A 27620-nucleotide genomic window follows, 5' to 3' on the forward strand; every position below is an offset into this window, starting at 1 on the left:
CATTTTATTAACAAGTGTAGCTTGTAGGAATGGAGGGCACCAGAGAGAGAAATGGTGGCAGCAAGGGTACTATGGAGAGATAGAGATAGGACAAGTCCCAGGGACAAGGGTAAGACATAGCTTCCCCTGTTCCTGCTGAGAACTGTGAGGTTAATATGAATATAACAAAATATGTTTCCTTTATAAAAGGGAAAAACATGCTTACTTGCTTTTATGACTTACAAACCTACAAGATATTTTGGGGGTTGAGAAAATAGCCCTCAAATGTGCTTTTAAAGCTAAAGGCATGGTAACATAAACTATATGTGAGTTACTTGGAATTTCTTTAATCCAGTTTCTCCTCGTTTTAATTTTAATTAAACTTGAGAAATATTTTGGCTTATTGACTTAAACCTATAAAGAAGCAATAACGACATGAGTGAAGCCCTGTCATTGGTAATAATGAAGTAACTTCATAACTAAAACATTCACTCTTGGGCTTGAAGGGGCTGAGAGTTAAATGGGCATTGAATTTTGACCAGTGTGTCACCTTGGAGCCCTGAGGGAAGGAGGAAAAAGATTTACCCTCTCCCAGAGCAGAGGCTCAAATGGTCCTTCAATCGTACATTCAGGCCTTTCATGGCCAGTCCTGAAAAACATGCAGGAGCCTAAAAATAGTAATCCAGGAAAAAAATGCAGTTCATGCCAGAAATTTCTCAAACTTATACTACAGATGAGTTAAACCAGAAAGGTGCTAAATTGGAGGAGTAGCAATCCTTTTGTGGTTCCCATCCTCTCTTGGAGGGAAGAAGGAAAATGAAAGGGAGAATTAAATTCATATAATTTCCCTTTTTACTAGACACAGTCCCTATCCCCAAAGGCAATTCATCAGGTACTAGGAACAACTAAAATGTCAACCCCCTTCTACCAAATGCAGTGAACAAAAAGGCAAATCCTTGCTTAGAGATCATTTAAAAATATTGCTTAATTGCCCATCATTGAAAGGTACCTTGCAAAGGAACACAAGTCTATTGATTATAAAAAGATGAAAACTAGGTCTACAAAGTTCCACTAGCTGTCTAATGACTCCCCAGGAGGACATAAAATGACCTCTGAATTGAATGTTTCTAAATTTTATTTTTTATTTTTATTGAATTTATTGGGGTGACATTGGTTAATACAATTATATATGTTTCAGGTGTACAATTCTATAATCCATTATCTGTATATTGTGTTATGTGTTTCCACCCCAAGTCATGATCTGAATATGTTTCTAGAACCTATACAAGGTGTAGACTAAGGCCTAATTTCCTGAGGATATATATGAAAATCAGTGCCAACATTTATTAGACATTGTGTTTACTATGTAAATCAAGTCAGCTGCTCTGAAATAAAAACCAAGTCACAGATTGCAACAGCATCAAAAATAGCAACACTTTAACATCCAAAGAGGGCAGTTCAAGTGGTAAAGGCAACTGAAAGAATGCCAGAACAGAAAGTCCTCTCTCGCTTTTAGGTACAAGCTAGGCTTCCGGCAAGAGGTAGAAGGTATGACTTAAAAGCCTCAAAGCTATTTTAAAAGGTTCACTGTAATCAGCAAATTGAAAATCCAGAAGGATGTTTACCTTTTGTATTATACTTACTAGTGAAGGTAAATTCTGATCTGGCCAAAAAGATTCTGGAATTGGCCAATGTCCAACAGGAACACCAGTTTTAGAGTTAGGTCGTACATAAATGAGCTTATGACAACTATGCCATGGTTGAGCAGCAAATGAATTGTTTGACCTAGATGAATCCATAAGTCCATCTAAAAGGTAAACAAAAGACAGACTAAGGCACAAATTTTTTTTACAGCTGCTGATCTGCTGGTACAAAATTTTCAGCTAAAAGCAAAGAACAAAAGAGTGATTCATGAAAAATGGAAGCAAAAAAAATGACTCTACTAGGATTTTTTAATGTTCTCCCTAGCAACTCTTTTCATCTAATCCATCCTTTCTAAGCCAACATCCCATACCCTATCCTTAATTACAACCAAAGTAGACAGAATTGGGAAAACTACTGCAAAATTAGTTTTAAATTTTCTGAGTTTTAGACACATAAACACATCAAACCACTATAGTTATTTGTCCAAGTTAGGCAAATGAAATTGTTCATTCCCTGGTATAGTTTTACATTATTGGAATCTGACAAAATAGGTTATAAATTCCATTTAGATTTTTTTTGGTAAACCCAATTGTATGATAAAAGTATTCTTTACTAAGCAGTTAGAATCAATGACCACAAAGGCAAAATGAAAACTATCCCACACACTTATACTCTACGTACAGAGTTGGGGGAGGGCAAACAAAGCAAATTCATCAAGTTTATTGTGAACTAATTCATTAGTTTCCCCATAACCATTAAAATTTCAAGGAAAATAGATATCATATAATGCTGCATAATGTGTCCTGAATGCATTTTAATTATTTCAGGTAGCATATTTCATTTGCCTCCCCCCAAAAAGGGCAAAACAGATCAGTCATCAATCTAAATTATATTTCTAAAAGATATGTTTTAATTATTTGAGTGTCATTTTTTCCTAAATTACAGGTCATTTGATTTACTTATTTAAGTATTACTTTAAACAAGTAACTACTCTGGACCAAGAGATTTATTGGGGTCTGTGGAGCTCTAAGGAATACATATAATGGCTTCAGGGAAACAAAAGACCCCTCTGAAGTTGAGCTCACAATTCTGGGGATATGCATCTTTCTGAGAAGAGAATTCTTAGCCTTCATCAAAATCTCAATGGTTACCAACTCTGGACAAAGGGGAAATGGAGCTAGAAAGAAAATCTGAGCTCTTCATATAACACAAAATAGGATTTCAGTATGAAAGCTCCCAGTTCATGCTAAGGTAATGAACACAAAATTGGGGATTGAAAAATTAATTGTTAGCAATATAACATGTGCTTCTCTTATGATTAACTTAATTAATTTAAAATAGTCTGTGAGGTCTGTCTTTCATGGCTGGTGTTCTTAAGCTGGAGTCCAAGAAACACCTGAAATTAAATACAAAATTGTGCACAGCAGCAGAAAGACATACATTTCTGTCTGAAGTACAGTGGATCCTGTGGTAACTGATCTTTCTGCTGTTTAGTTCCAGGAACCCTGTGATAAACTGTTGGAAAAATAGAGTTCCCTCTCCCTAGAAACATGAATATAGGCTACACACATACATTTTAATTGTGTGTCATCCCAAGACTGAAACCAGGGAATATGAAATGGGTAGGGAAAAGAAAGAATTTTCTTAGGAAGATTTCACATTGAATTAAAGTTGCTAGAATGTGGCTACCTGACGTGTGTGTGTATGTATATATATATATATATATATATATATATATATATAGGCAATGAATAAACGGCAGTTGTTTGGATGGATGTTTGTAACCACTTGAATGTGTGTGGATAGTAAAGACTGTGCTTATTATGATTAGTTTAACGTCTTCCCAATCACAGATGATTCTCTTTGATAACACTATAGGGTAAAAACAAAATTATCTACTGTACCTTCTCCAATAAGAAGCGGATCTGGTCCTGTTTTTTCAAAGTTAATAACTACACCACTTTGAACTTTTTGAACTAGAGATTCTAAACACTGATTCAACATTCTCTGTGTTCTAACACAGTAGGAGCGACCTATATCAGAAGGAAAAACAAATAGTACAAGTTTGATCAAATAAAATACTGTTTCACAATAGAAGCATTTGAAATTCTAAAATATATCTTGAAATAATTATAAGTACATTGGCAGCAAACATCACACTAATAAAGATTTTAAGTGGGAGAGTTAAAAATTCTGAAGGAAAACAAATAAAGATTGGTTATAGCATCTAAGAAAAAAATATACTCTGCTGCCCTGAATTTTTCCTTTAGAAATATTAAATATTGTGAATACCTCCAGTGACTTCACACATCTGTGTGATAGCAGATTCATCAGTTGGTACACTCCCTAGATGCTCTGGCTCTGTAGAAGCCAATCCAGGCAAACGCAATACCAGGGCAAATAACCTTTGATCCCAACGGAAAGGTTCTTTGGTTAGTTCACTCCCAGGTAGGGGAGAATTCAAAGGAAGATGAAGCTGGTAAGGCAAAATTTGGAGTTTCATCATAACAAGCCATAGAAGAAGAAAAAGTTAAAGGATTAAATGGTTCACTTTTTTTCATGTACTCAATAAAACTAAGCAATCTTTTCAAGGAACTAGTATAAACGACCCATGGACATGAACAATGGGGTGGAGACTGAGTGTGGGAGAAGGGGTGGGAGCAATGGGGGAAGAAGTGAGACACCTGTAATAGAAAAACAATAAATAAATAATGAAAAATAATTAAAATTAAACAATCTTTCAAGGATTACCAAGATAGGTTTCATTAAACTTATTCTTAACCAGAAGTGTATGCCTCCCACAGAAATTGCTGCACGCTCTGTCATTTAAACAAAAATTTAAAAAATGAAATCTCACCTCTTCTTGAACACCAGCAGTACTTGTTAACTTGTTTCCATCTGTGATGGTAATTAAAATAGATGGTTCTAAAAAAAATGGATTTCTCCCCTAAAATACATTTAAAAAGTATTAGAGCTTTGTGGTGTAATAAAATTGTATTTAAACTTTTACTTTTGCCTTGCCAGTGATCTCCCAAGAGTGTGATAAAATTTGCCTGGATAAATAAGAAGGAATAGATTAGGGACTTAGTGGGTGGGAACCAAAATAACAATCCCTGAAGAGGTAACACTCAGAATAAACTGAGGAATTCTTATAATTCAGGAACTCCCAAACTTTAACATCTAAATACTCCTCTCCCTCTGCTTTCCAAGTAATCATAAAGGAAAGACATTAGATTCTAATGGCAGCATCATCCACACCATCCGCCTGAGTCAAAATCTTGGCACAGATAGGGAGACGTTAGTGCCTTAGGCTCTGCAATCTGGAGAGTGACTGGTTATCGTAAACAGAGCTCTTAAAGTGGTAAAGGACAATGGTAGCAGCAGCAAATGCTATTCCGCCTTCCTCTCACTCTAGAGCTTTCCCACTGAATTGGGAGGAATGAGGTAGTTAAGGACACTGAATGTTTCTCTTCCATTGGCTTGTCCCAGTATTTCTCAGCAATTTATTCATACCATTCTCAGATATCTAATGATTTGATGGGTAGGCAATTTTAACTAGTTTATGATCATGCCACATATAAGACCCCCCAAAAGAGGAACTTTTATAAGTATGTATTTAAAAGATATATGGACCCCTTTTTGGAAATTATGAACAGTAGCAGAAAACTTGGTAACCATGCCCAATCTTAAATTCTTACCCCAAGTCACCAAAATAAATTAGCTGTACTCACTCAAAAAAAATTTTACCTGTCCATAATTGTCTATTCCAGATATTAATCTATTGAGATTTAACAAATCAAATGAGGATCTTAGAGCCTGACCAAGAGTAGTCAGTCCAGAAGCCTGAAGATTTTTTAGTTCACTCATGAATGTTGCGTGATTTTCCTTCCAACCAGCCTGAAAACCAAACATTTACAAAGAAATTCCCGATTATACAGTGAATAATATATAAAGTGCAAACAATCACTAAACAGCAAGTATCAAACCTCTAACAATTAATAGTTCCTTAATCCAATTCTATTCTATATCTGGACTGATCAAGTGGAACTAAGGCAAGTAATTAGTTTCAGAAAGATCTTCCAACATTAATGATCAAGAGCAAAGATGCAAACAATTCATTGTCCATTGTGACTGTAGGGATTGGCTCAAGTCCATTTTTCTATTCAGGCTCAAACAGACCTACCAAAACACCTCAGTATTTACCTTAGTTTGACACTAATGATGAACATGGAGTAAGGGGTAGAGGAAGGAATATTTTAAAATGCATTGTCCTTGAAAGAGACGATTAGCTACTAGGTGTCCAATCTACATGAACTTTTCTAACCAAGATTCTCCTTCCCAAGCAAGAGTAAAGGTGGGGGGATATAGAAACAGAGCCACAAACATTTGAAGACAACCCTTGTGGCATCTTCAAACATTCAGGAAGCCCCAAACCTAGAATAAGGGGAGACAGAAAAGAAAAAAAAGGTTTTGGCAAAGAAGCAGCATCCCATATGCACCCCCAGCAGCTATAAACAGCAGAAAAGAACCAAAGACCCAAGGTCAACAACCAACATGCTATGCATGAATGGTCTGTAGAACAGAAGAAAGAATCATGTTGACTGGTCAGCGATGGCTATAAAAGCAAAGCAACACAAAATGCTATGAAAAGAAGCCAAAAGAAGTCACAGACAGCACACTTTGGCAGCGTGGGGGGACAAAACAGCTACCCTAGTCTTTGTAGCCCTGAGGACAGCATTGATATTCTGAATGCTAGTCATGTCAACTAGGGCAGTACAGCTGGAGGTAGAAAGCAAGAGCAAATACAACACAGAGATAAACTAAGTGATTTCAATTTCATGTTTAGCTGACGGCATACTGCCCATATCCATACAACCATAGCAAATACTATCTTTTCTAGTTTCTTTCCTGAAGCAATTTGGATCAGAATGACTGAGAGGCAGAAAGGAGGCAGATTATTAACTACACCTTCCCTTGAACTATCTGTGTGACCTTGAGCAAACCTGCTGGATCTCAGGACCTAAATTTCATTATCTGAAAATGAAGAAGATTAGATAATCAAGGACACTGTGTAAGGCTGTGCATGACTCAACCCTGGAGGAGAGTCATTCACACTGTAATGGTGAATGAGAATGGTGCTCCCTAAGGTTGAACAATACACAATCTGCATAACCATGCAAGGTGAAAGTGGTCCTAATTAAGATACATTCCAGTTCAATAGTCTGGGATTCTGTGTAATTGAAGATGTGCTTAGCTTTTTTTAATATTCCTAACACATTCTGTATGTCAAAGGATCTAAAGGTAAAACCTTCCCATATATTCTTTTGGCCAGATTGTGTATATGGCTTTAAAAGTACCAGGAGGAAGTAGGTCATGAGAATAATTGTTTGTGGCCCAAGGAAAACCTTACTGAACGAGACAATCTAAACGAGATAAAAGGAAGGATTGTGATTTCAGCTGTCCTCATCAAATACCTAGAAATATAAGCAGGTGATTGCAAATCACACTGAATTCAAAATTTAGCTTTTCTCTTAGGGTAGAAGAGAAAGGTGTCGAGTTGGGAGGGACGGCATCAATTCTTTCCTTTATCTATTCAGCAAATTTTTATGGACCAGCTATGATATGTAAGAATGTTATGTGCTGGGGATATAGAGAGGAATTAGTCTTGAGGAGTTCCAGACACAAAGGAATAAGGAATGCAGTTACGGAGATTGAAAGATCAGAATTAAGTAAGGCTTCTCACAGAAGAGCCTAAAGGCATAAAGATCATAGGACTCCCCGCACTGAAGTGAGGAGTGAAGGGGGCAGGCCAAGCGAAAGAACAGAGAGTTCATAAGAGGATAGGACCTCCTGGGGAACTGCAAGTAATTTGATTATCATTTTTCTGGGTACATGGCAGAAGGCAAGGCTGATAAGTCAGGCTCTGACTGTAATGTGCTTTGTACATTGTGCTCAGTAGTTTGGATCTTATCTGGCCCTGGGAATAACTTGAGGTTTTTAATTAGGGGAGTGGCATGATCAGATCTCTATTTTAGCAAGATCATTCTGCTGGGAGTTGGAGAATAAATTGTGGGCTGGAGGGGAGGCCGAAGCTTGAGGCAAGAAAACTGGTTTGAAGATCGTTGCAACAGCTTATTAGAAAAGCGATGAAAGCCCAAGTGAGGGCAGTGGGGATGAAGAGGAATTGCAGATAAAGGAAATATTTCAGAGGTGGAGTCATACCACTTGATATCTAATTAGAGCGATACATGAGGGGGAAAGGGTCACATATTAGGTTGAAGTTTCAGGATGGGGCAAACCTGTAAAGATAGAACCACTTCATAAATTTGACTCCCCCCCCCAGAATTACTTCATTTAGAAATCTCACTTCTCACACTGTAAACTTAAGCGTTGTATCTATAGCAAGTGTTGAACTCCCGAGAGCTACAAGATAGTTCAAGGCATGACTAAAGAAAAATTAGGGGACTGCTTAATTGGGTTGGGATAAGATTTGTGTACCACTTAAGCAAGCGCCCTATAACTCAACAATATTTAAAGTAATGTGTTCTCTGATTGTGTAATCTTACTAATCAACCTGTCAGAATAACTACTCTTTAAAATTTCCCTTATAATATGGGTTGAAAACATCTTACAAATCATTTCTCCACCTAAATCACTAATGTTCTGTTTTTAGGTCAATTCCAACTCTTTGCAATTAAGTGGACTAATTTGAATGAAATTTGAATGCTTATCCTACTTCCGTACTACAAAGTATATGGGCTTCATTTACTACCCAAAGCAATAAACTTTTTGGTAGCTGTCTAGCTCCTTCAAGAGAAGAATTAAATGTCCCTAAATCAATTCCTCAAACTACTGAAGGGTGAAAAAGGCCTACACAATAATTTAAATATTTAGAGAATCTTATTAATGCATAACAAATTCCTTTTGAAAATATCATTATGAAGAGTTTGTGAGAGAAAGTAAACATTTATATTCTTCTTCCATTCTTTGAGTTGATTTTTTTCACAAAGGAATTCAGGAGAGCCCATTATCTTCTTAATACAGTCTTTTCTTTCAAATTACTCCAAAGATATCCAGCTTTCATGTCAGTAAAATCTTTACTCCTGATAATAACTTCCCTACATTTTCATGGAGCTTTACAGCTTACAAAGCACTTCCACATTTCACATTTACTTAGGACAACCCAATAAAATTGGCATGGTATTATCATCCCTATTTTTAAAATAAACTAGGAAGAAGTAAGATTTAGGTATGTCTTGTTTATGGAGGTGACGGTGGTAGCAAGTCACACTCTACAGTTGCACTACTACAGTAGTTCTTAGCCACGTATGGCTACTGAGCACTTGAAACACAAATAGTATGATTTGAGATATAACATAGGTGTAAATTAAAATACACAATGGGATTTTGAGGAGTTGGGACCAAGAAAAAAAAAGAACGAAAATATCCGTTATTTTTGTTTTAACTACATGTTGAAATGACAATATTTGAATCGTCGGCAGCCGTCCGTCTCAAGAGACGATGGTGTAGCTTCTTAAGAGTCTATCTGCACCGCCGAGAATGGCTGTGCAGTCCGACTCGGGAGTGACATGGTATCTGTCTCCTCCCGTGTTGAATCGACATCTTGTGATGACGCTGAAGCTACAGAGCCTGGGCAGGGTAATATGGAGGGTCTGCTGTTGCCCATGCAGCAGACCCCCCCTCTCTTCGCAGCTGAAGGATCCAAGGGAAAGACGGAGTCGATACAGCTTGGCTTCAGGTGCGCCGCAGGAGTTGCCGGTGTTGACTACAACGTCAAACCGCCTTAGGGACTCCGGCTCCGGATTTTCTGTCGGGGTTTACTCCCCTAGCCTTTCCCCTGAAGAGGTATGCCGCAAGGCAGCGGAGGTTTTTTGGAGTCAGAGTTTTCCTTCTCTTTACTTTTTCCTGTTTCTCTTTTACTTTTTTAACGTGGCTATTAGAAACTTTTGAATTTTGTGTTTGGCTGGCATCATATATCTATCAGAGGGTGATGTTCCTAGAGCAGTGGTTCTCAACTTGTGGGTTGCAACTCCTTTGGGGGTCGAATGACCCTTTCACAGGGGTCGCCTAAGACCATCGGAAATCACACATATAATTACACATTGTTTTTGTGATGAATCGCTATGCTTTAATTATGTTCAATTTGTAACAACGAAAATACATCCTGCATATCAGATATTTACATTACGATTCATAACAGTAGCAAAATTACAATTATGAAGTAGCAACGAAAATAATTTTATGGTTGGGGGTCACCACAACATGAGGAACTGTATTAAAGGGTCGCAGCATTAAGAAGGTTGAGAACCACTGTCCTAGAGGGACCTGAAGGTCAGTCAGGAAACCTTAGCCTTGCTTTGGCAGACAATAGACTCATTACAGATAACAAAGCAGGGGGATATAGGATAAAAGCAGTGTTTCAGGAAGGTCAGACTGCCAGTGACAGATAGGACAGACTGGAAAAGGAGAAGCTATAGTCTGGAAAAACAAGCTAGGAAACTTGAATCGTAATCCAGCCCAGAGGGAATCAGGGCCTGAATTAGAATGGGAATGGAGAGAAAGGGGTTAATTGAGAAACAATTTAAACAAACAAGATAGGACTTGGTGACAGACAAATTATGGGCCTAAAGAAGAGAGAGTAAATGATGATTACAAAACATTCCCTAGGCCTGGGAGACGTAAGGGATGGAGGTTTAGGACAAAGGGGTAACACAGAATGGGTGAAATACTAAAATAAGTTTACTGTCTTCACAGGTCAAGTTTTAAAAGTCTCCCAGTAGTAAAATGATGATGATGATGATGATGGTGATGATAAATAATAACCACAGGTAATATTTATCAGTGTATATGTGTCAAGAATTCATTTACGCTAAGCATCGCGTTTTACATATATCTTTCTCATCTGAGCCTTATAACCACCCGTGAAGTAGGTGCTATTACTATTTCCATTTATAAGTAACTTGTCCAGGTCAAAGAACTAGTAAATGACACAGTCAAGGATTTGAACCCAAGTAACCTAATTTGAGAGCTTACCAATTTAAGCCACTATACTAGAGATTCTTCTACACATTCTACATAATCACTTCATAGACATGTCTTGTATAATAGCTTAGAAGTTAGTATGTTTAACAGAATTTTCAAATTTGTTTAACTGAAGCCTATTTTCTTATCTAAATGCAGACCAACTGGGTGTGGGAGCAATGGGTTAGGACTTGGAAGACCTTAGTCTATTCCTGGCTGTGACTGACTAGCAAAGCCAGTGGTCCAGAGTAAGTCGTTCACTCATTATTGGGGCTGTTTCTGACCCTCTGCACCCTTATTTCCATCTTCTTATTTGAGGGGTGGGTTTGGCAACAGGAAACTGGCATGCTCCCTCTAGGTCTGTTGCTGAAGCTTCTTCTAAATTTCTGGTATGTTCTCTGACATACTGAGCTTAAGTAGACCTTGCCCTTCCAGCAGACCTATAGTGGAAATCTGTCAATACATGAACTATCTGGAAGCTTTTTGTGAAGACACATCTAAGCTACATCCTCCAGTCTAGCTTTTAACAGGAATAAAGCTGTTATTTAGAACTCTGGTTGATTCCTGTGTCTTATTTCTCCATTGGTTTCGATGGAGCAGGGAAAGGTGAGGGTGTTATTTAGTTGGTCCCCCAAAACACAACATCCTAATACTTGTCCTTTCTGAACTTCATCCTATTTTGGCTAGATCATTTCTGTGATTCTTTAATTTTTATTTATTTTTATTTTTTGAAGTAGAAGAACCCTTTCCTGCATGGAAATACTGGCAGGAAGTATAAACAAGTAAAAGAGATAAAAGTGAATCAATTGTCCTTGAAGGGGATGTGGCTGTGATGTTAGAACCCTTTCTGAAAAATGCTGCTCTATCTCTAAAGGTCACTTGTAATCCTTTTCCAAAGCACAGACTTTGTATAACGTGCAGATTTAATGAACATGCTATCACCAAGATAATTGAAAAACATATTTAGGGTAGCTGCATATAACTTACCACAAGAGAAGTGTCCCTTAAAAACTATGTAAATTGGATATTTGTAAATCAATCGAAAAATTAAAATAACCTAGGGTGACAGCTATTGAAAGGAGGGGAAGGGTCTAGTCAAGGAACTAGTATAAATGACCCATGGACATAGACAACAGGGTGGGGATTGACTGTGGGAGTCGGGGGGAGGTGGGCGGGTCAGGGGGTAGCAATGAGGGGGAAAGTGGGACAACTGTAATAGAACAATAAAATTGAGAGAAAAAATTAGAAAATTAAAATTAAAAAAGAGAGAATGGCAGTAAAGCTTTTCAAAGAGCAAAACTAATTCTTCTAGCCCTGACCAGTGTGGCTCAGTTGGTTGGGCATCCTCCAGCAAAGCAAAAAGCTCGTTGGTTCCATCCCCTATCGGGGCACATGTTTGGGTTTCAAGTTTGGTCCCAGCTCGGAGTGCCTGTGAGAGTCAACCAATGGATGTTTCTCTCTCACACTGATGTTTCTTTCCCTCTCTCTAAAAATAAACAAATAAAATCTTTAAAAAATAACCCTTCTATATTACAGATGGTCACAAGCCAGGCTCTCTTTCACAGCAGTGAGAGAACCTCTCACTGCAAGGCACCACTTACATGTTCCTCTGACTAGGTGCTGAGCCACTCACTGACCCATTTGGGGTACACACACCCAAAAGCCTATTTGGACAGTAGCTCAGTTCAGTCCAAGTCTTCTTAGCTTGTTAGCAAGCCCTTCACAATGAATAAAAAACCTTGCTGAACTCCAAAAAGACAATACGTGTTGCTTCCCTCTCCTTGACAAGATTTTTTATCTTTTATTAAAGGAAATAGCCTGATAATATTTGCCCTTCGTTATTCCATATAGAGGGCCATCCTGGACCTTGGGCTCTTCTAGGTGGTTACAAGCTACATGATTAATGAATTTGAGTATTTTTCCAGATGTCGCAAGTTAAAGCCAGAGTCTAAATTTAGTACGGTCATCGTTTCTCTTATTGAAAGATAAACTCTTTTCCTTTTTCCATCTGCTCTCTACCAGGTTGAGGAAAACTTGGTCTGCAACAAACCAGACAGTTTGAATGCATCGATTTCAACAGCAATTTTCAACCAAATTACTTTCTTCTCCAATTTAACATTCTATCATCTTCGTCATCACAAACTGTTCTTTTGTTGGTAAGCTAACCAGTGAAACAGAATGAGATGAAAAATAAGAAGCCCTGCTTTTCCAATGAACTCTATATCCCACAAAGACAAGTGACTTTCCCCTTGGTCTTTCCCCTTAACTTTATATAGAATATTTGTGTGAGTTAAAACTGTTCAACTTCAAGAATTTTCTTCTCCCAACTAAAATGAGCCCCAATTTTGATAGCTATAAGACAAGGTTTACTAGCCCCCTTAGGTAAGCAAAACCCTGTGAGAGCTGAATCACCTTAAAATGTTCCAATGTCTTTTTGTTGTTGCAGTTAATTTTTTAATATTTATTTATTGTATTTTTGTATTTTCCATTAACATTTATCCCCCTTATACCCTCTTCCACATTTACCCACACCCTCCCCTCTCACTCACCACACTGTTGTCTGTGTCCATGAGTCCTTTTTTCTTTTTGCTCTGTCCTTCCACTCCCTAACACTCACCCCTTCCAGAGCTGTCAGCCTGCTCTCTATCTACAAGCACACCTATAAAGGAGGTTTTTGAAACTGTTGAAATGCACTTTCGGAAGATGCTGTATCATTAAAAGAATGGAATTGTCTTGCTTCTTGTACCTCCTTTTAAAACTCTTGCATTATATTTTCTGACCCTACCTCATGCAATTTTTCTCCGGAATACTCTAGTAATTTGGTCCGATTTCACTTTTTTGTGGTTTTCTCACTTGGCTCAGGTACTGATACACTTCTGGGTTCAAAGGAGGCATTCTATTTACTCTGTCTTATTCAAACTAACAATTTTTTCTTATAAAATTGCTTGTTTCAAAAATATCCAGTTCTCTTGGACTCCTTTTTCTTCAGTTACTTTCCCAGGGGCACTTCTTAGTGTCCTGAACTTGGTAAAGTGCTCAAAGTCCACTTTCTTTGTTTGCATCAATTCTCTCCCTGAGAACTAGGATTGCTATCATACCTTGGTTCAGTCCACAAACTTTCATGAACAAACTTTAGGAAATACTACCAGACAAGACCACATAAAATCATTCTAGCTTACCTGAGTCTTCTATTTTTAAAAAGGTTGTTAAGAAATTGACCCCCTAATAATACTGCAAAAACTTATTTGACAGTCTATGTAGCCTGCTAAATGTTTCTTTTCTGCAGCAGCAGCAGAGGGTTAAAGACTTTCATGACCACATATTTTAAAAAAACCTGGGCAACCTGAAACTAATATAACATTGTATGTCAACTGTAATTGAAAAATAAATTTTAAAAAATAAGCAGGGCAAAGAAATAATTCACAATTTGATTCTACTGACACAAAGTTGACCATTTTGTGTTATCTGTGTCTTTAAGATACCTCGGATGATTTTTTTTAGTGTATAAACAATCATAAGGATTAGTCTAAAATACCTGCAAAATACATTTATGATTTTTCAATTCTTACCATGGGGAATTAGGATAGTTATGAAATAACACACCTCTCTGAGTTCACTTGAAAGCATGACAAGATCAAAAGAAATATGATCTTCACCAGAGGATGCTAACATGTAGAAACTGAATTTTAGAAACTATTCTCCTTTGTGCTAGAATCAATTGCACTGTTATTGCAGGAAAAATATCTTAAGAGTTGCAAAGAATTTGCCAAACTTGCTCAGATAAAAATGTCAAGTTTTCTCATTCATTCTCAAACCATTTCAATGGTAACTATTGACCAATACCTATTACCAGGGAAAAAATGCTGTTGTGCAGATCACATGTTCAATTATTTAGATTTTGGGCTCTGGTAAGAGACATTTTTATGAACACATACACAAAATAAAAATTTTTAAAGGTGGTCTTGGAAAAAATACACAAGGAGAGGAGTGAGACTAAGCTGTCCAAACATTGCAGAAAGAGCTGAACAGAAGACATAGCAGGTCATTCATTACTTTCTAGACTATCTAGCATCTCCTTCCTCCTGACTAACTTTTGAAAATAATTCCCTAGAAAAATTATGGTTTTTTTTTTTTACATCATAAAGGTAACGCACGTTCATTGTTAAAAGTCCCAACAGAAAAATACAAGGTTAGTCTATCTCTTCACCAAACTCTCAGCTCCACCCCTCAGAGGGAACCATTGCTAAGACTCTGTCCTGAATGTTAAACTGTTAGCAGCAAATAAGAAGCAAACAACTAAAAACGTTAATAAGATGGAGTGACATTTACTGATTTAACCAGTATGAGATATAGCACATTAAGTATGTGTAAGAACTGTTTTCTAAAATGTAAACCATTTTGAAATCACCCTGAATTCCATGCCTCAATTATTCCACTTCCTGCCTTTCAGTTATTCAATTCTTCCTTGCACTTGTTTTGGAAGGAACAGTGTTAATAATCTAGCCTAATCCCTTCATTTTACAGATAAGAAAATTGACATCTAAGAAACCTTAAACCCTGGCCAGGTTGCTCAGTTGGTTGGAGCGTCATCCTGATACACCAAGGTTGTAGGTTTGATCCCCAGTCAGGGCACATGCAGGAGTCAACCCATGAATGCATGAAAGGTGGAACAGCAGATCAATGTTTCTCTCTCCAGAATCAATAAATAAAAATAAATCAATAATTTAAAAAGGCTACGTGAGTTTCCCTGGGTCATATACCTATTTGATCAGTAGTAGACTGTGGCTAAGAGCCACAGTGTTCTCCTGCCTTCCAGTCCAGCACTCTTTACAGAGCTGCTAAAGTGACAAAAGTTACCAGATTTGCATGATAGTGGATGGTGTAATCTACTGGACAGGCTGTACTATGACCCCTTTTTTAAAATTTGATTTTTATTAAAGTACCTAGACTTAAATAGACTTCTAACATACAGCTCATAAGCATCACCATGTAACAGAGTTTACAATGTCTATACACATATTTAAGCTTTATTAAAAAATGGAAAGCTTTGCTCCACATATCTTCAGCATTCTCCTACAAGAAATAGAACAAGAGGAACTCCCAACTTTCCAATGCCATGGCTGTATTAAAGCCTATGTATTCTCTCTAGAATCCTATTTCTACTGTCTAGTTATGTGGGTTTCCTTCTGCAAGGACAATGCAAAGAGAGACTGGGGCTTCTGATTAAACAGCTGTGCCTCCAGCAAAATGTTTTAGTCTAGTTCAGGTTAATCAACCACTAAAGGTCATAACCAGCCCCCTCCCTCCCTCTTCCTTCTGCAATTCCTCATCATTGAAATAGCACCTCCCCTTCAAGCCACACCCTTAATGGAATGCTTTTAGTTTGCTTGTTCTCCCCCAGACCTCCAGCTTTCCTGGCTCTGTATCTGCTCTTCCTTATGTTAACTGATATTCTAAGGGGGTGGAAGAGACAAGTATGGCTGAAGCACAGGGCTCCTGTAAGAAAATGATGGGAAATAAGTTTATATAGACATATGGAGCAGATCCCAGAGAGCTCAGAATGGCATTCCTAGGCATGGGGAGTCTTTGAAGGCTTGGGAGAGGGGAGTGATATGATGAAATCAGCATTTTTAGAAAGTAAACTGTTGGTGTGGGTAGAGTAGGAATTTGGGAGGTACTTGGGAGAGCACATATAAGGTTGTTATAGTGGTCAAAGCATAAATGGTCAGGACCCAGACTCAACTGATAACAGCAGAAATTAAGCTGAAGGAACATGTGTAAGAAACATTTCAAAAGGAGGATAGATATGCCTTAGAAGAAGATGAAAGACAATATCAATGCTTAATAATGCCTAGCTTTCAATCCTGGGCAACTAAGAGATGGGGAATATGGGAGAGGGAACAGGCTTCAGAGCTATAGGAGGTCTGGACATGTTAACAATGTATGAGCTGATGGCAGAATAGATAGCCAGGTGGAGATGTTCTGTAATCAGCTAGAAGTGCCTGGCTGAGAAGCTGAGGATGGAGAGGCACCAGTGTAGAAGGACTATTTGAAACATGAATGACGTAGGTTGCATTCAACAAGGGAAATAATTTGGGAGACAGGGAACGATTTAACAGAAAGGGGTGGAGAAACAGAATAGAAGAAGTGATAAGTTTCTAGAAGGAAAGAAGGAGTGTTTAACAGTTTCAAATGTAGTCAAGGGCAAAGAAAATAAACATCAGTAAATTGGCCCAACTAGCTACATAATAAATACTAAAACCTTAATAAATCATATTTATTTTTCTCACTAGTACTGTTTCTTACTTGCACACACATAAATGTTTCGAGTCTTTTTTTCTAAAGCATTAAAGTCCAGAGTTTAGCTCTTGGTACTAAATTTACTGAACTCAGCCTACATGGCAAGTTATAAATAATAAAAGAGCAGCTGCCACAAATGAATGATCTAATCAGGTAAACGTGGTCTGAGATACAGAACTCTACTTTTTCTACAAACCTTTGGCACATCAACACCAAAGTCTAACAGAACTTTGTCTGCTTAAGACCCCAGTGGCTGATGGGCAACATCGCCATTCCTCCTCTGAAATCCACCCCTTATCAATCTAACTAAGCATGAAGGAAAGAAAAGCTCTCTGGGTGTGGCAGGGGTGTGACTTGAGGAGGATGGGAGATCCGGATGAGTGAGGTGAGGCACAGGCTGCTTCATAAAACCCCACAAAGCTGGCAATGTTGCATTCAGGCCTTTCACAAAACCACTTGTGCTTCCCCCACAGGTTGTGGATTAGGAGAAACTCAATGGTTCCTGTGGAGTACATTGAATGTCTTTCCTTTCCTTGCAAGAAAAACGTTTATCAAAAGATTGCTAGAGTGAAGATGGCAAATCAGTTTCTGGAGGGCGCTGTGATAGCCAAAGACTTAACTACCCTGTCACTTTTTCAAACCTACCACCGCTCTTCCTATAGGGCCTATTAGCTTAGGCCATCAGTCCTTAAACTCCACCACCAAAATATACATACTATCTCAAGCTCCACCAGCTTAGAGTCCCAACAATTCCACATCTGTCCCTGAGCAGGGGCATAACTGTGGGACATCAAAGGCCAAAGTGTTTCAGAAACAAATGCATCATGATATTAAGTAGTAAGAGAAATAATAAAAAGGGTAACATTGGTGCTACCCACTTTCACTCACTGAATGCTTGGCTACAACACCAAGCATTGTTATGCCAAAAGCAACTATAAACAATAGCATGACTATTCTGTCTAAAAAAACATGTTTCCAGGGCATATATCATAATGAGAAAATACCAGTGAGAAGTTATTAAAAGGAATGCTGTACCATGATTGATGGGGAAAATGAAGTGGCTCATTACTTAAGATTCTGGAATATTGACCTGGGTTACTATTCAGCTGTGTTACTCAAGCTCTCTGGGCCCTGGTTTCCTTATCTGTTAAATAGGGATAGTAATAGTACCTACAACGTAGGCTTGTTGGGAAGATAAATGAAATAAGCACTTTATATTCACTGGCACATTGCCCTGTGCATAAGCAGTACTCGATAAATGTCAGCTGCTACCATCATTAGAAAGCTATTATATTATTGTTCATTATTTCAAGGAAGTATATATAAGTCAAATCATATCTGTAAAAGCCAGGTAACACCTTTGACTACAGGATGGGTCTTAGGAGGCCCCAAAACTAGGGATATAAAATGGTTCCACCTCCTATACATGCTATTTATCAACACATCTCTACTTTCACCCAGGCTCAGAATTAAACATTGGTATTATTCCTTAACTAGGAGTCATTACAGTAACAAAAAAATAACATGATCACTTTCTGTAATCTCCATTAAGAGGACTGAGTTGAGAGAAAGCAATAATCCTGGGAGACCTCCTGTTGTGTGGAACTAAACCTCTCCCCTTCTTTTAAGGCGACTGATGACTTCACATGTTATAAGACATGGACTCTACTAGGAAACATCAAAAAACCCTTCAATAACAGCAATGTACAAACTCTCCTTTGTTCTTCAGGTTTTATATTATGCCAAACTAGATAATTTATCCTTTAGACTACTTTTCTTGATGAATACTGTTCCTGGGAATTCCTGAGCTAAGTAACTATGTAAGTCTAATAAGGGATACACTATATATTTCTAATAACACTAAAATCATGAAACATTCAATGCCACTGGTGAGCACATTACAAACAGAATTCTGAATTACTGTAGTTACATTAGGAGTTCATATATATCTTCTATGGTACTTAACCCAGGAAAAAAGTTCTAACCCAACCAGCTGGATCACCAACTACACTCAAAAGTCTAAGTATCCAAACTGGCTTTCAATACAAACAAGAATGGAATGCTTCCATATTTTTGCCCCAGGGCTAATTGTTATCAGTCCATCAACTCGGAACTGTACAATAATGTTTTATGCATAAATGAGTCCAGTATGGCACTGTTCATTTTAAACAGAACTTTGAGAGAAATGATCCTCCTCCAGAATTAACTTCATCATAGACCGATATGTCTAACAGAAATACAGTGCAAGCTGCATACATTATTTTATATTTTCAAGTAGCCACAATAAAAAACAGGTGAAATTAATATATTTTATTTAACCCAATATATAAAAATAGTATTTAAACTTGTGATTAACACAGGTATTGTTAAAAAGATATTTTATACATTTTTCTGTTAAGTCTTCAAAATTGAGTGTTTAATTTTACACTTACAGCATATCTTGATTCAGACTAATGACCTGTGGCTAATGGGTGCTGTTCCCAACAGTGTAAATACAGCCAATCTAAAATCTAAATAACTGGTATATTTGAAGAGCCATGACTACCCTCACTGCCACCTCCCTGTTCACCCTCTTTGATGGAGCCCTTATAATGTCCCCATCCCTCACTACTAGTCCCTCACTACTAGTCCACCATAGTTTCAAGGAAGGGGGAAAGCAAGTGTTTTTAACAAACCACCTTGGAAACCCAAATCCATTTCCCAGTAGAAACAATAATAAACATAATAGTTCTATGGCTAAGTAGCATTAAGGGTTAAAAAAAGCTTTCCTGGGGAGGAAGGTCTGAGAACCTAATCACCATATAGAACCTCATATCCACAGGAGAGTGTGTTCCAAACTTCTATTATGGATACAGAGGGATTGCCTGGATCTCTCATTTAAACTCTCAGTGAAAGGGAACTGGAGGGCATGTTTACCACTTTTTCATTTAAGAACTTTAACTAGTGGGTTCCCTTCTTTATTCCTGTTCCCCTCCCGCATACAGAGGATCCTTCAAACCTGCCCTTCTCTGGAGAGCACATTTCTCCCTGACATGTGGAACAGCTGCAAAGTTTGGCCACTCTGAAAAGAAGAACTCTATCTCCTGTGCAGTTCTAATTATCTTCCTGAAGCATAGGCAAACTGAAAAATGCAATATTTTCCCTTTCATTACATGTGGCCCCGCACTTCTGCTATCCCCCTCCCACCCTAATCCCAAACTCAAGGCCAAAAGCTCTCAAGTGGCCAGCACTCATGCAAAACTAGACAATTTTGACTACATCTTTTGAGTCTCCCCCACATTTCATTCTTCCCTCTCCCCAGCTCACCACAACATATGCTTCTATGTAATAACCAAATAAGCACAAAAATAGCAAGCCTTCCCTTATTTCTCTTCAAATCATCATAGTACTATAATCAGGGAGAGGTGTATGAACTATAGCTTGTAGGTTTCAAAGCCCTTTTGTGATCCAGTCCTCAACTGGTCACAATATGTAATAACCAAATAAGCACAAAAATAGCAAGCCTTCCCTTATTTCTCTTAAAATCATCATAGTACTATAATCAGGGAGAGGTGTATGAACTATAGCTTGTAGGTTTCAAAGCCCTTTTGTGATCCAGTCCTCAACTGGTCACAATTTTGATTAGATCAACTGAATTTTCACTGGGCCCTGCCCATCCTCCCTCTCCCACTTCCAATCTGTTGGGTAATAAAAGTCTACTGTTCTTGACATCTCCCCCACCTTAATCCACTTCTTGTCACCTTTCTGCAATGACTATTCTGAAGACCCTTGATGAGCAAGACTATTTTATTATTCTGATCTCCCCTCAGGCTAGGTCTTTCTTGGTGTCACTTTATTGTAAAGCCTGGTCCAGAGAAGGTGCTCAATAAACATATGGCAAGTAAATGTTTACATTGCTGTGGTAGTAATCCACTGTCAGACATATCTTCCAGAAACATCATTTTGATCATATTGCTACATTGCTGATAGAAGACCAACAAATATCAGTAGGAGAAAGGGATTGCCCAAAGAAGCAAGAGGCATTTTATGGGTTGATGGAAATGTTCTGTATCATAGCCTGGAGTGATGGTTTCATGAATGTACAAAGATATAAAAATGCATCAAATCATTAAGACTGATATATTTTACTGTATCACTTATATTTCAATAAACAAAAGAAAGGGGACACATATACATTGGTCTTGTGAAAATATGATTCTACCATATTATAAACCTGAACCTAAGTGAAAAGCTAGCTGTAATAAATATTAAACATATGAAGTTGTTAATGGTGATCACCCTCTGGAGAAGAATAGTGAAAATGGGAGGGGGGGACTGGGTAGTTTTCACATTTACACATTACTTGAAATCTTTCCCCGCACCCTCAATTTATTGAGTACCTAGTAAAATGCAGGCACTCCCTTAGGTACTTGGGGGTCAAATATAGAGAAGTTCAAATATGTGTCCTTAAAGAGATCATTATCAGAGGGGCAAACATGAACACTATCACCACATAACATGCTAACTGCTCTAGTTAAGGTCTGGACAAAGTGTTAAGAAATCACAATGGAAGTTCTTACACAGTTTGCAGTAGGGGTGGGGCAGAGAAGTAGGATGACTTCTGAGAATGTAGAATGAAGAGCTGAGGCATGCCAGGCTAAGAGCTGAGTGTGTCCCAGGCAGAGGGAAAAAAAAATGGCACAGAAGCAAGAGGCAGCGTTAGTTTGGAGAAATGGCTTAATTTCTCATTGTGGCTGGAGCCTGAGGTCTAGGAGAAGAGAAGAGTGAGGGGACACTGTTGGAAAGCTACGATAAAAGATCATGGAGGCCTTGAAGGTCAGGTTAAGAAGTTTGGATTTTATACTGAAATGTAATGGAAGGCCACTGAAAAAATTTTAGTAGAATAATGACTTTCTATCTTACTTTATTGTATTTTAAGAATGATCAATCTAGTGACATAAACATAGAGGAACTTCAATATAATCAAATTTTCTTTATTTATCCATCAGTAGACACTTAGATTGTTTCCATATCTTGGCTTGTTGTAATCAATGCTGCTGTAAACATGGGGGTACAAATATCTTTCAAGTTAGTGTTTTCATTTTCTTCAGATAAATACCCAAAAGTGGAAACCCTGAGTATTACGGTAGTTCTATTTTTAATTTTTTGAAGAACCTCCATACTGTTTTCCATAGTGGCTGAACCATTTACATTCCCATCAACAGTGCACAAGGGTGCCTTTTCTCCACATCCTTGCCAACTCATCTTCTCTTTTTGATGGTAGCCATTCTAACAGATGTGAGGTGGTATCTCATGGTGGTTTTTTGATTTGCACCCCTCTGATGATTAGTGATGTTGAGCATCTTTTCATGTATGTGTTGAGCATCTGTATGTCTTCTTTGTAAAAATGACTATTTTTTAAATCGGATTTTGTTTTTTTGCTATTGAGTTCACGAGTTCTTTGTGTATTTTGGATATTAATCCCTTATCAAGATATATAATTCCTAGATATGTTCTCTCATTCAGTAGGTTGCCTTTCAATTTTTGATGGTTTCTCTCCCCTTTTGTTTCAAAATATCATCATATGCTTCAAATGGCCAGTGAGGAAAGTGAAAAGGAAGCAAGACCAGGAAAGAAACAATTCATCATTTAAATGCTCCTTCCATTGTCTCAGGCTGCTCTCACAGGCCATGTTGCTACTGTTTCACCCAAAAGCACTTCCTTAGCTTCCTACTACAATAAAAGGCTCCCCTAAAAGTCACTCCTTTTCCAAATAAGGCCCATAAAATATACTCATGGGCATATGAAAAACGTATGCCTTAGTTAAAATACCAATAAACACAGATCATTAAAAAAAGCCTAAGTTAACTTCCTAAATATGTAAGCCAAAATGTTACCTTTTACTGATTCATATTGACAAAGGCATGCAGATAACAGTAAACAGAGCTAGCTACAGAATGTGAAAAAACACTCAAGTGAAAATTTCACTTTTTCAGATAACAGACTTGGGATATTCCTTTGAAACACATCTTCCTATTTATAAAAAAAACAAAAACAACCTTCTGTCCACTTTGTATACATGTGTTTCAGCTATTTCAGGAAAAGTGACTTGGTATTATGTTTAAAAAGTATTTCCTTCAATAAAAATTCATTTTAAGAAAGTAACTTCAAATATCAAACTATTTTGAATCTTTTTATTATTAGATACCCCAGTCTCATGGCTCACTTTCTTCTTGATGCCCTTAATTTACCCAGAGTTAGAAGTGACAACCTTACCTCTGCTATTCACTGAATAAAATATACAAGACAGCAGAACCACAGACAAAACTATTAACAACTAGAATACCAAAACCCCCACTTATATTTTTAAATTTTTTTAAATTTTATTGTTGTTTAGTTAGTTGTCCCAATTTTTCTTCCGTTGCTCTCCCCTGCCCCACCCATCCACCCCACCATGCTCCCACAGCAAAATTCCCACTTTCAAAAACCATGTTTTAGTCTTTTAAGGATACAATGGAAATTTTAAACTATTAGAGCTTCATCCTGGTGTGCACTAAAGATACCACTGTATAAATGTAGTGTTAACACTTGCAACGCTAAACTTGTCTGCAAAGCAATACTTGAAACAGATATAGCACAAAATGTTTGAATTTCATATAATTTTATATGGTCCCCAAATCAAACATAATTCCATCCATCCAAAACTGACTGCAAATAACAGGTATGACTAATTTTAAGAGTATATATCCATGTCCTAAGGGATGTGCAGAAAGAAGTTACTAAGTACTTGGTGAAATACTATATTCACATACTGAACAGTGTACATTAGTGAAAAGTTTCAGTCACAGTAACTTTTCACAACAAGATTTATTGTCAGAGCGTGTAAGTGGATATACTGGGAATAGTTCCATGCCTATTAGTGGGAAAAAAAAAAAAAAAACCTCCCAACCAAATGCACAACTTATTCCTGTTATTCCGACCAATAAAATTAAATTGTCCAGCAGAAAAAAATTCATCTTGCAATGTTTCAAGTTGGATATAACCAACACCTAAGAAATAAGCAGTTATTTTTATTTTGAGAGATAAATAATGCCCCTCCAACTATAGAGAAATTGAAAAATACACTTCTCATTATTATGCAGAAAAATAAGCTACAAATCAAACCCTAACATCACTTTGCTGAAAGGACTTGAGGCTGCTAATGAAGAGTGAAGTTTTAAGTAGGAACTAAGATGTCTGCTGACAATCAGAGACAGAACTATTTGATAATCGGTGTGACAGAAAACAGACATTTATGGCTCCCAGCTATGAGCAAGTGAAAGACTAGACTAAATTTTAAGAAAAATCCACCAGCTGTTCTAAAATTTCAGACCTTCCAAAATGGCTAGATCCTAACAGCAAAAGAACAAATAGTTACCACATGCTGAGGGGAGGGTTAGGGGTGGGCAGGAGGAAGTGGCTGAAAGAAGCTCAGAAAAAAGAAAATGCTCCCATACTGTGGCATATCATTAGTAATTCAGGTATAGACTGCAACATGACAAGAACATCATTAAGATCATTAACCATGTCTTAGCACATGTAATTATGTAAGATTAAAATGAAAAATCTGAATAACCTTGGAAAAGCATAAAGACTAAAATAAAAAAATAACATGATTAGTAATTAAAGGTATTACAGAAAGTATCTTCCCATACCTGGCCTACATAAGGAAAGAAAAGATTAAACTCAACTGGGAAGAATTATTTTTTTACATTAGGAAAAAATGTAGTATGTGAGATGACAAAATAAAAGGAACTAACAGATGAAATTTCCACTGGAAACAATATTAAAGTTTTCCCCTCTGTTCATAGTACTGTCTTGAGCCTCTAAAATACCATGGATAAATTACACAGCAACTAAAAATTTTAAGTATGAGGACTATGTGACAGCCCAGAAAAATTCATGGGCCATTATAGGTGGAAAAAGCAGAACGCTAATATGTACATTGTGATTACAAAGCTAGATAACAAGATGTAATAATGGTTTTGGGGGTTTGTGTGAAACTTTATTCTTCCTTTCCAAAAATTCTGTAAATATTGCCATGAAAGTTTTATAGATTAAAACCCATGTTTATTAAAAAAATTTTGTTGTCTGTATCTATGAGTTTATGTTTTTCAAAACCCGGTTTTAAATTATGAGTCTTGGCATTCAGAAACAAATGCCTAATAAGTGGTTCCTTTAAAGAAAATAAAAGACACATTGCTTTGTAGTTTATCCTTTTTACTATTTCAAATTAATGAGGACTTTAAATGACCACACTATAAAAGGTGGGTTCTTATCTGCATTAATACTCAAAGGGTGTAGATCTTTAGGATTAGGATGTACAGACATCTGTTCTTGTAGGTGGAAGAAATGGTCACACCCTTTTGGGAAACTGACATTTAAAAAAATGATGGCATTGGAAAGATGTCTACTTGCTCCACTTTTCTAAATTGACAAATTAAAACCTAAAGTATCGAAACAAGAATTTTTAAGGGGAACCTACTAATCACTTTGTTCAAACTGCAAGTCACAAAGTTAAAGCTTCCACTTTTTTCCTAATCTTTCCCCCCTTTGGTTTTATTTCTGAAGGAACACTCTCTTTGATTAACTACAGTATTCTTTGGTAGGTTCTATTCTTTTAAATACCTTACTTGGCTTACACGAATTACAACACATCCAGATGGCTCCTCCCCAACACTGTTAAGATAATTATGAGAAGAGATGAGGGCGTCTAGCAAAAGACTTCAAGGATTATGGTAATATATGTTTTAAGGTTTAATATGCAAGCAGGACTCTTATGCGGGTTAATTTAATAGTCTGACTTCTATTTCATGGGGTCACTGCAGGCAAAGCGGTTCTTTATCTCCTCTCCATTTAGTAACATCATTAACTACCCCATGGAAATGAAGTCCTCCCTACTTTTCTTCTGTAGATCAGAATCCCGTAGATCAAATCATCCAATTTTACTACTGTAATTTTGCGTGGTGGAGTTCTCGCCTTCTTTCCTTTCTGTTTCACTGGACAAATCCCTACAAGGCTAACACAAACCTAACTTATGTAAATAGGTAGGCCAGGTCACTATAAAAAGCTCGGCCCCTTGTGGATTCTGACTGGGCATCTCCCCGTCCCACCCTGCTGTGGCTTGTCTCCAATTAAACACTAACAGTAGCTAAGGTAACCGACAGCCGAACCAATTCTAAAGAAGAAACGCAAAGTTTCTCTGGTCTGGGGGTTGAGAGGATTGCTCAGCGGACAGATTTTCCATTGGGCAGGGGTGGGTTAAAGACCACATAAGTGCAAAAAGCAGTAGTCTAATCTCTGAAGGCCCTCCGCTGGCGCTGCCAAGCTCTCCGCAGGAAGGGGGTGGGGGAAGTGGGAGGAAAGGGGGAGGGGAGGAGAAGCAGCAAGGAGCAGGAGGGGGGAGGAAGGAGGGGCCAGAGGAGGAGCCGGGGCTAAAGGGAAGCCCGCGCCGGGTCCGAGCACCTGGGGCGGAGTCGCAGGCCAGCCCTGCCCCTCGGCCACAGCCGCGCGGGGTGCACCCTGAATGGGCGGGTCTCTTCCCCTCCCTCTTCTCGCTCCTTTCCATCTAAGCAGCGCCCACAGTCTCCCTCTCTGGCTCATACAAAAGCAAAATGTCCGCCATCTTCGGAGGCCGCTGCGGTCGTCGCCGCCACCGGCCAGGCTCTCCTGTGGTTTCTCCCTAAGGCTGCCCCTCCCTTGACCCCGGGCGTCGCAGCATCTTTGAACCACCGACCTCACCGCTCCGCCAGTCCTCTGTGCCCTCCCGTCCCGCACGTCCCTCTGGGCGACGCAGGACCACTCGGATCGGGGCAAGAAGGGGAAGCCGCCTTAGCCCACTGGCTCCTTATTCCTGGCCGCCCCACCCCCTTGATGGCCCCTTTACCTTGATGCAGTACGGGGGTTCGTCGTAGGTGACCAGCATGTACCTGTCTCCGCGGCTGGCTGGGTCCCTGGCGCGCAGCTGCAGGACGAGGGATGACGGAGGGGGCCGCGAAGGGAAGGGGGGGAGGAGGGGGCGACACAAACGTTACAGAAGCACCTAAATCCACCACCACCCCCATAGGAGCTCTCTCCATCTCTCCCCTTCCCTCTTTTTACCTTCAAGAATAACTCCACAGCGCCTTTGGCAATGTCCAAATAGGAGGTGCCCAGGTCAGTGCGCTGGTTCATAGAAGCGGACGTGTCTATGAGGAACAGCAGGATGGGCATCTTCCCTCTTACCCCTGGCTCCGCTCCCTGCTCTCCTGGCCCTCTTGCCCTCACTGCTGCGTACTGCCACCCGAACCCTCAACTCTAGCAGAACCAGGGCGCAGGGAGCCAGAGGAGAGAGAGAGAGACGGGACTGAACGGATAAAACTGCTCCTGGCCTCCTGTTTCTACAGCCCCACCTCCTCTCCCTCCTAGGGAACTTGAAAGTGTGAGCGTGTGTAGCCCTTGGGGCCCTTCCCCTTCCTCTCTTCTGCCACCACTACTGCCGCCGCCACCACCACCACCGCTGCCGCAGAGACTAATGCCCAAGCATCCGTCCAAGCTCACTCAAGCGCTCGCCCCAGACTGAGAACTGTCTCTGTTCACCGACACACAACTTCTGTTCGCTCACCTACCACCGGCACCATGTGACCAGAACCCACGCC

At 38.7% G+C, this 27620-nt stretch overlaps 1 protein-coding gene across 5 annotated transcripts in view; it reads right to left on the reverse strand.

Annotated features, from left to right (window-relative positions):
• LOC149990659 (integrator complex subunit 6-like) overlaps nucleotides 1–27559 on the reverse strand; it is a 59335-nt gene extending 31776 nt beyond the window's left edge. For 4 of the 5 annotated variants that reach the window (XM_090264292.1, XM_090264290.1, XM_090264291.1 and 1 more), the window contains exons 1-7: nucleotides 27085–27556; nucleotides 26870–26947; nucleotides 5371–5520; nucleotides 4481–4570; nucleotides 3916–4099; nucleotides 3528–3656; nucleotides 1623–1786 (exon numbers count right to left, since the gene is read on the reverse strand). In XM_090264292.1, coding sequence (XP_090120418.1) covers nucleotides 1623–1786; nucleotides 3528–3656; nucleotides 3916–4099; nucleotides 4481–4570; nucleotides 5371–5520; nucleotides 26870–26947; nucleotides 27085–27195 — 906 coding nt within the window. In that variant the 5' untranslated portion in view covers nucleotides 27196–27556. Of the gene's footprint in view, nucleotides 1–1622; nucleotides 1787–3527; nucleotides 3657–3915; nucleotides 4100–4480; nucleotides 4571–5370; nucleotides 5521–26869; nucleotides 26948–27084 lie in introns of all 5 variants that reach the window. The other variant, XM_090264289.1, reaches the window with a different exon arrangement.
• Between the last annotated feature and the right edge of the window lie 61 nt (nucleotides 27560–27620).

This window comes from Furipterus horrens, unplaced genomic scaffold (genome assembly GCF_987537825.1).
Source record: "Furipterus horrens unplaced genomic scaffold, mFurHor1.1.pri manual_scaffold_17, whole genome shotgun sequence".
Lineage (NCBI taxonomy): Eukaryota > Metazoa > Chordata > Mammalia > Chiroptera > Furipteridae > Furipterus > Furipterus horrens.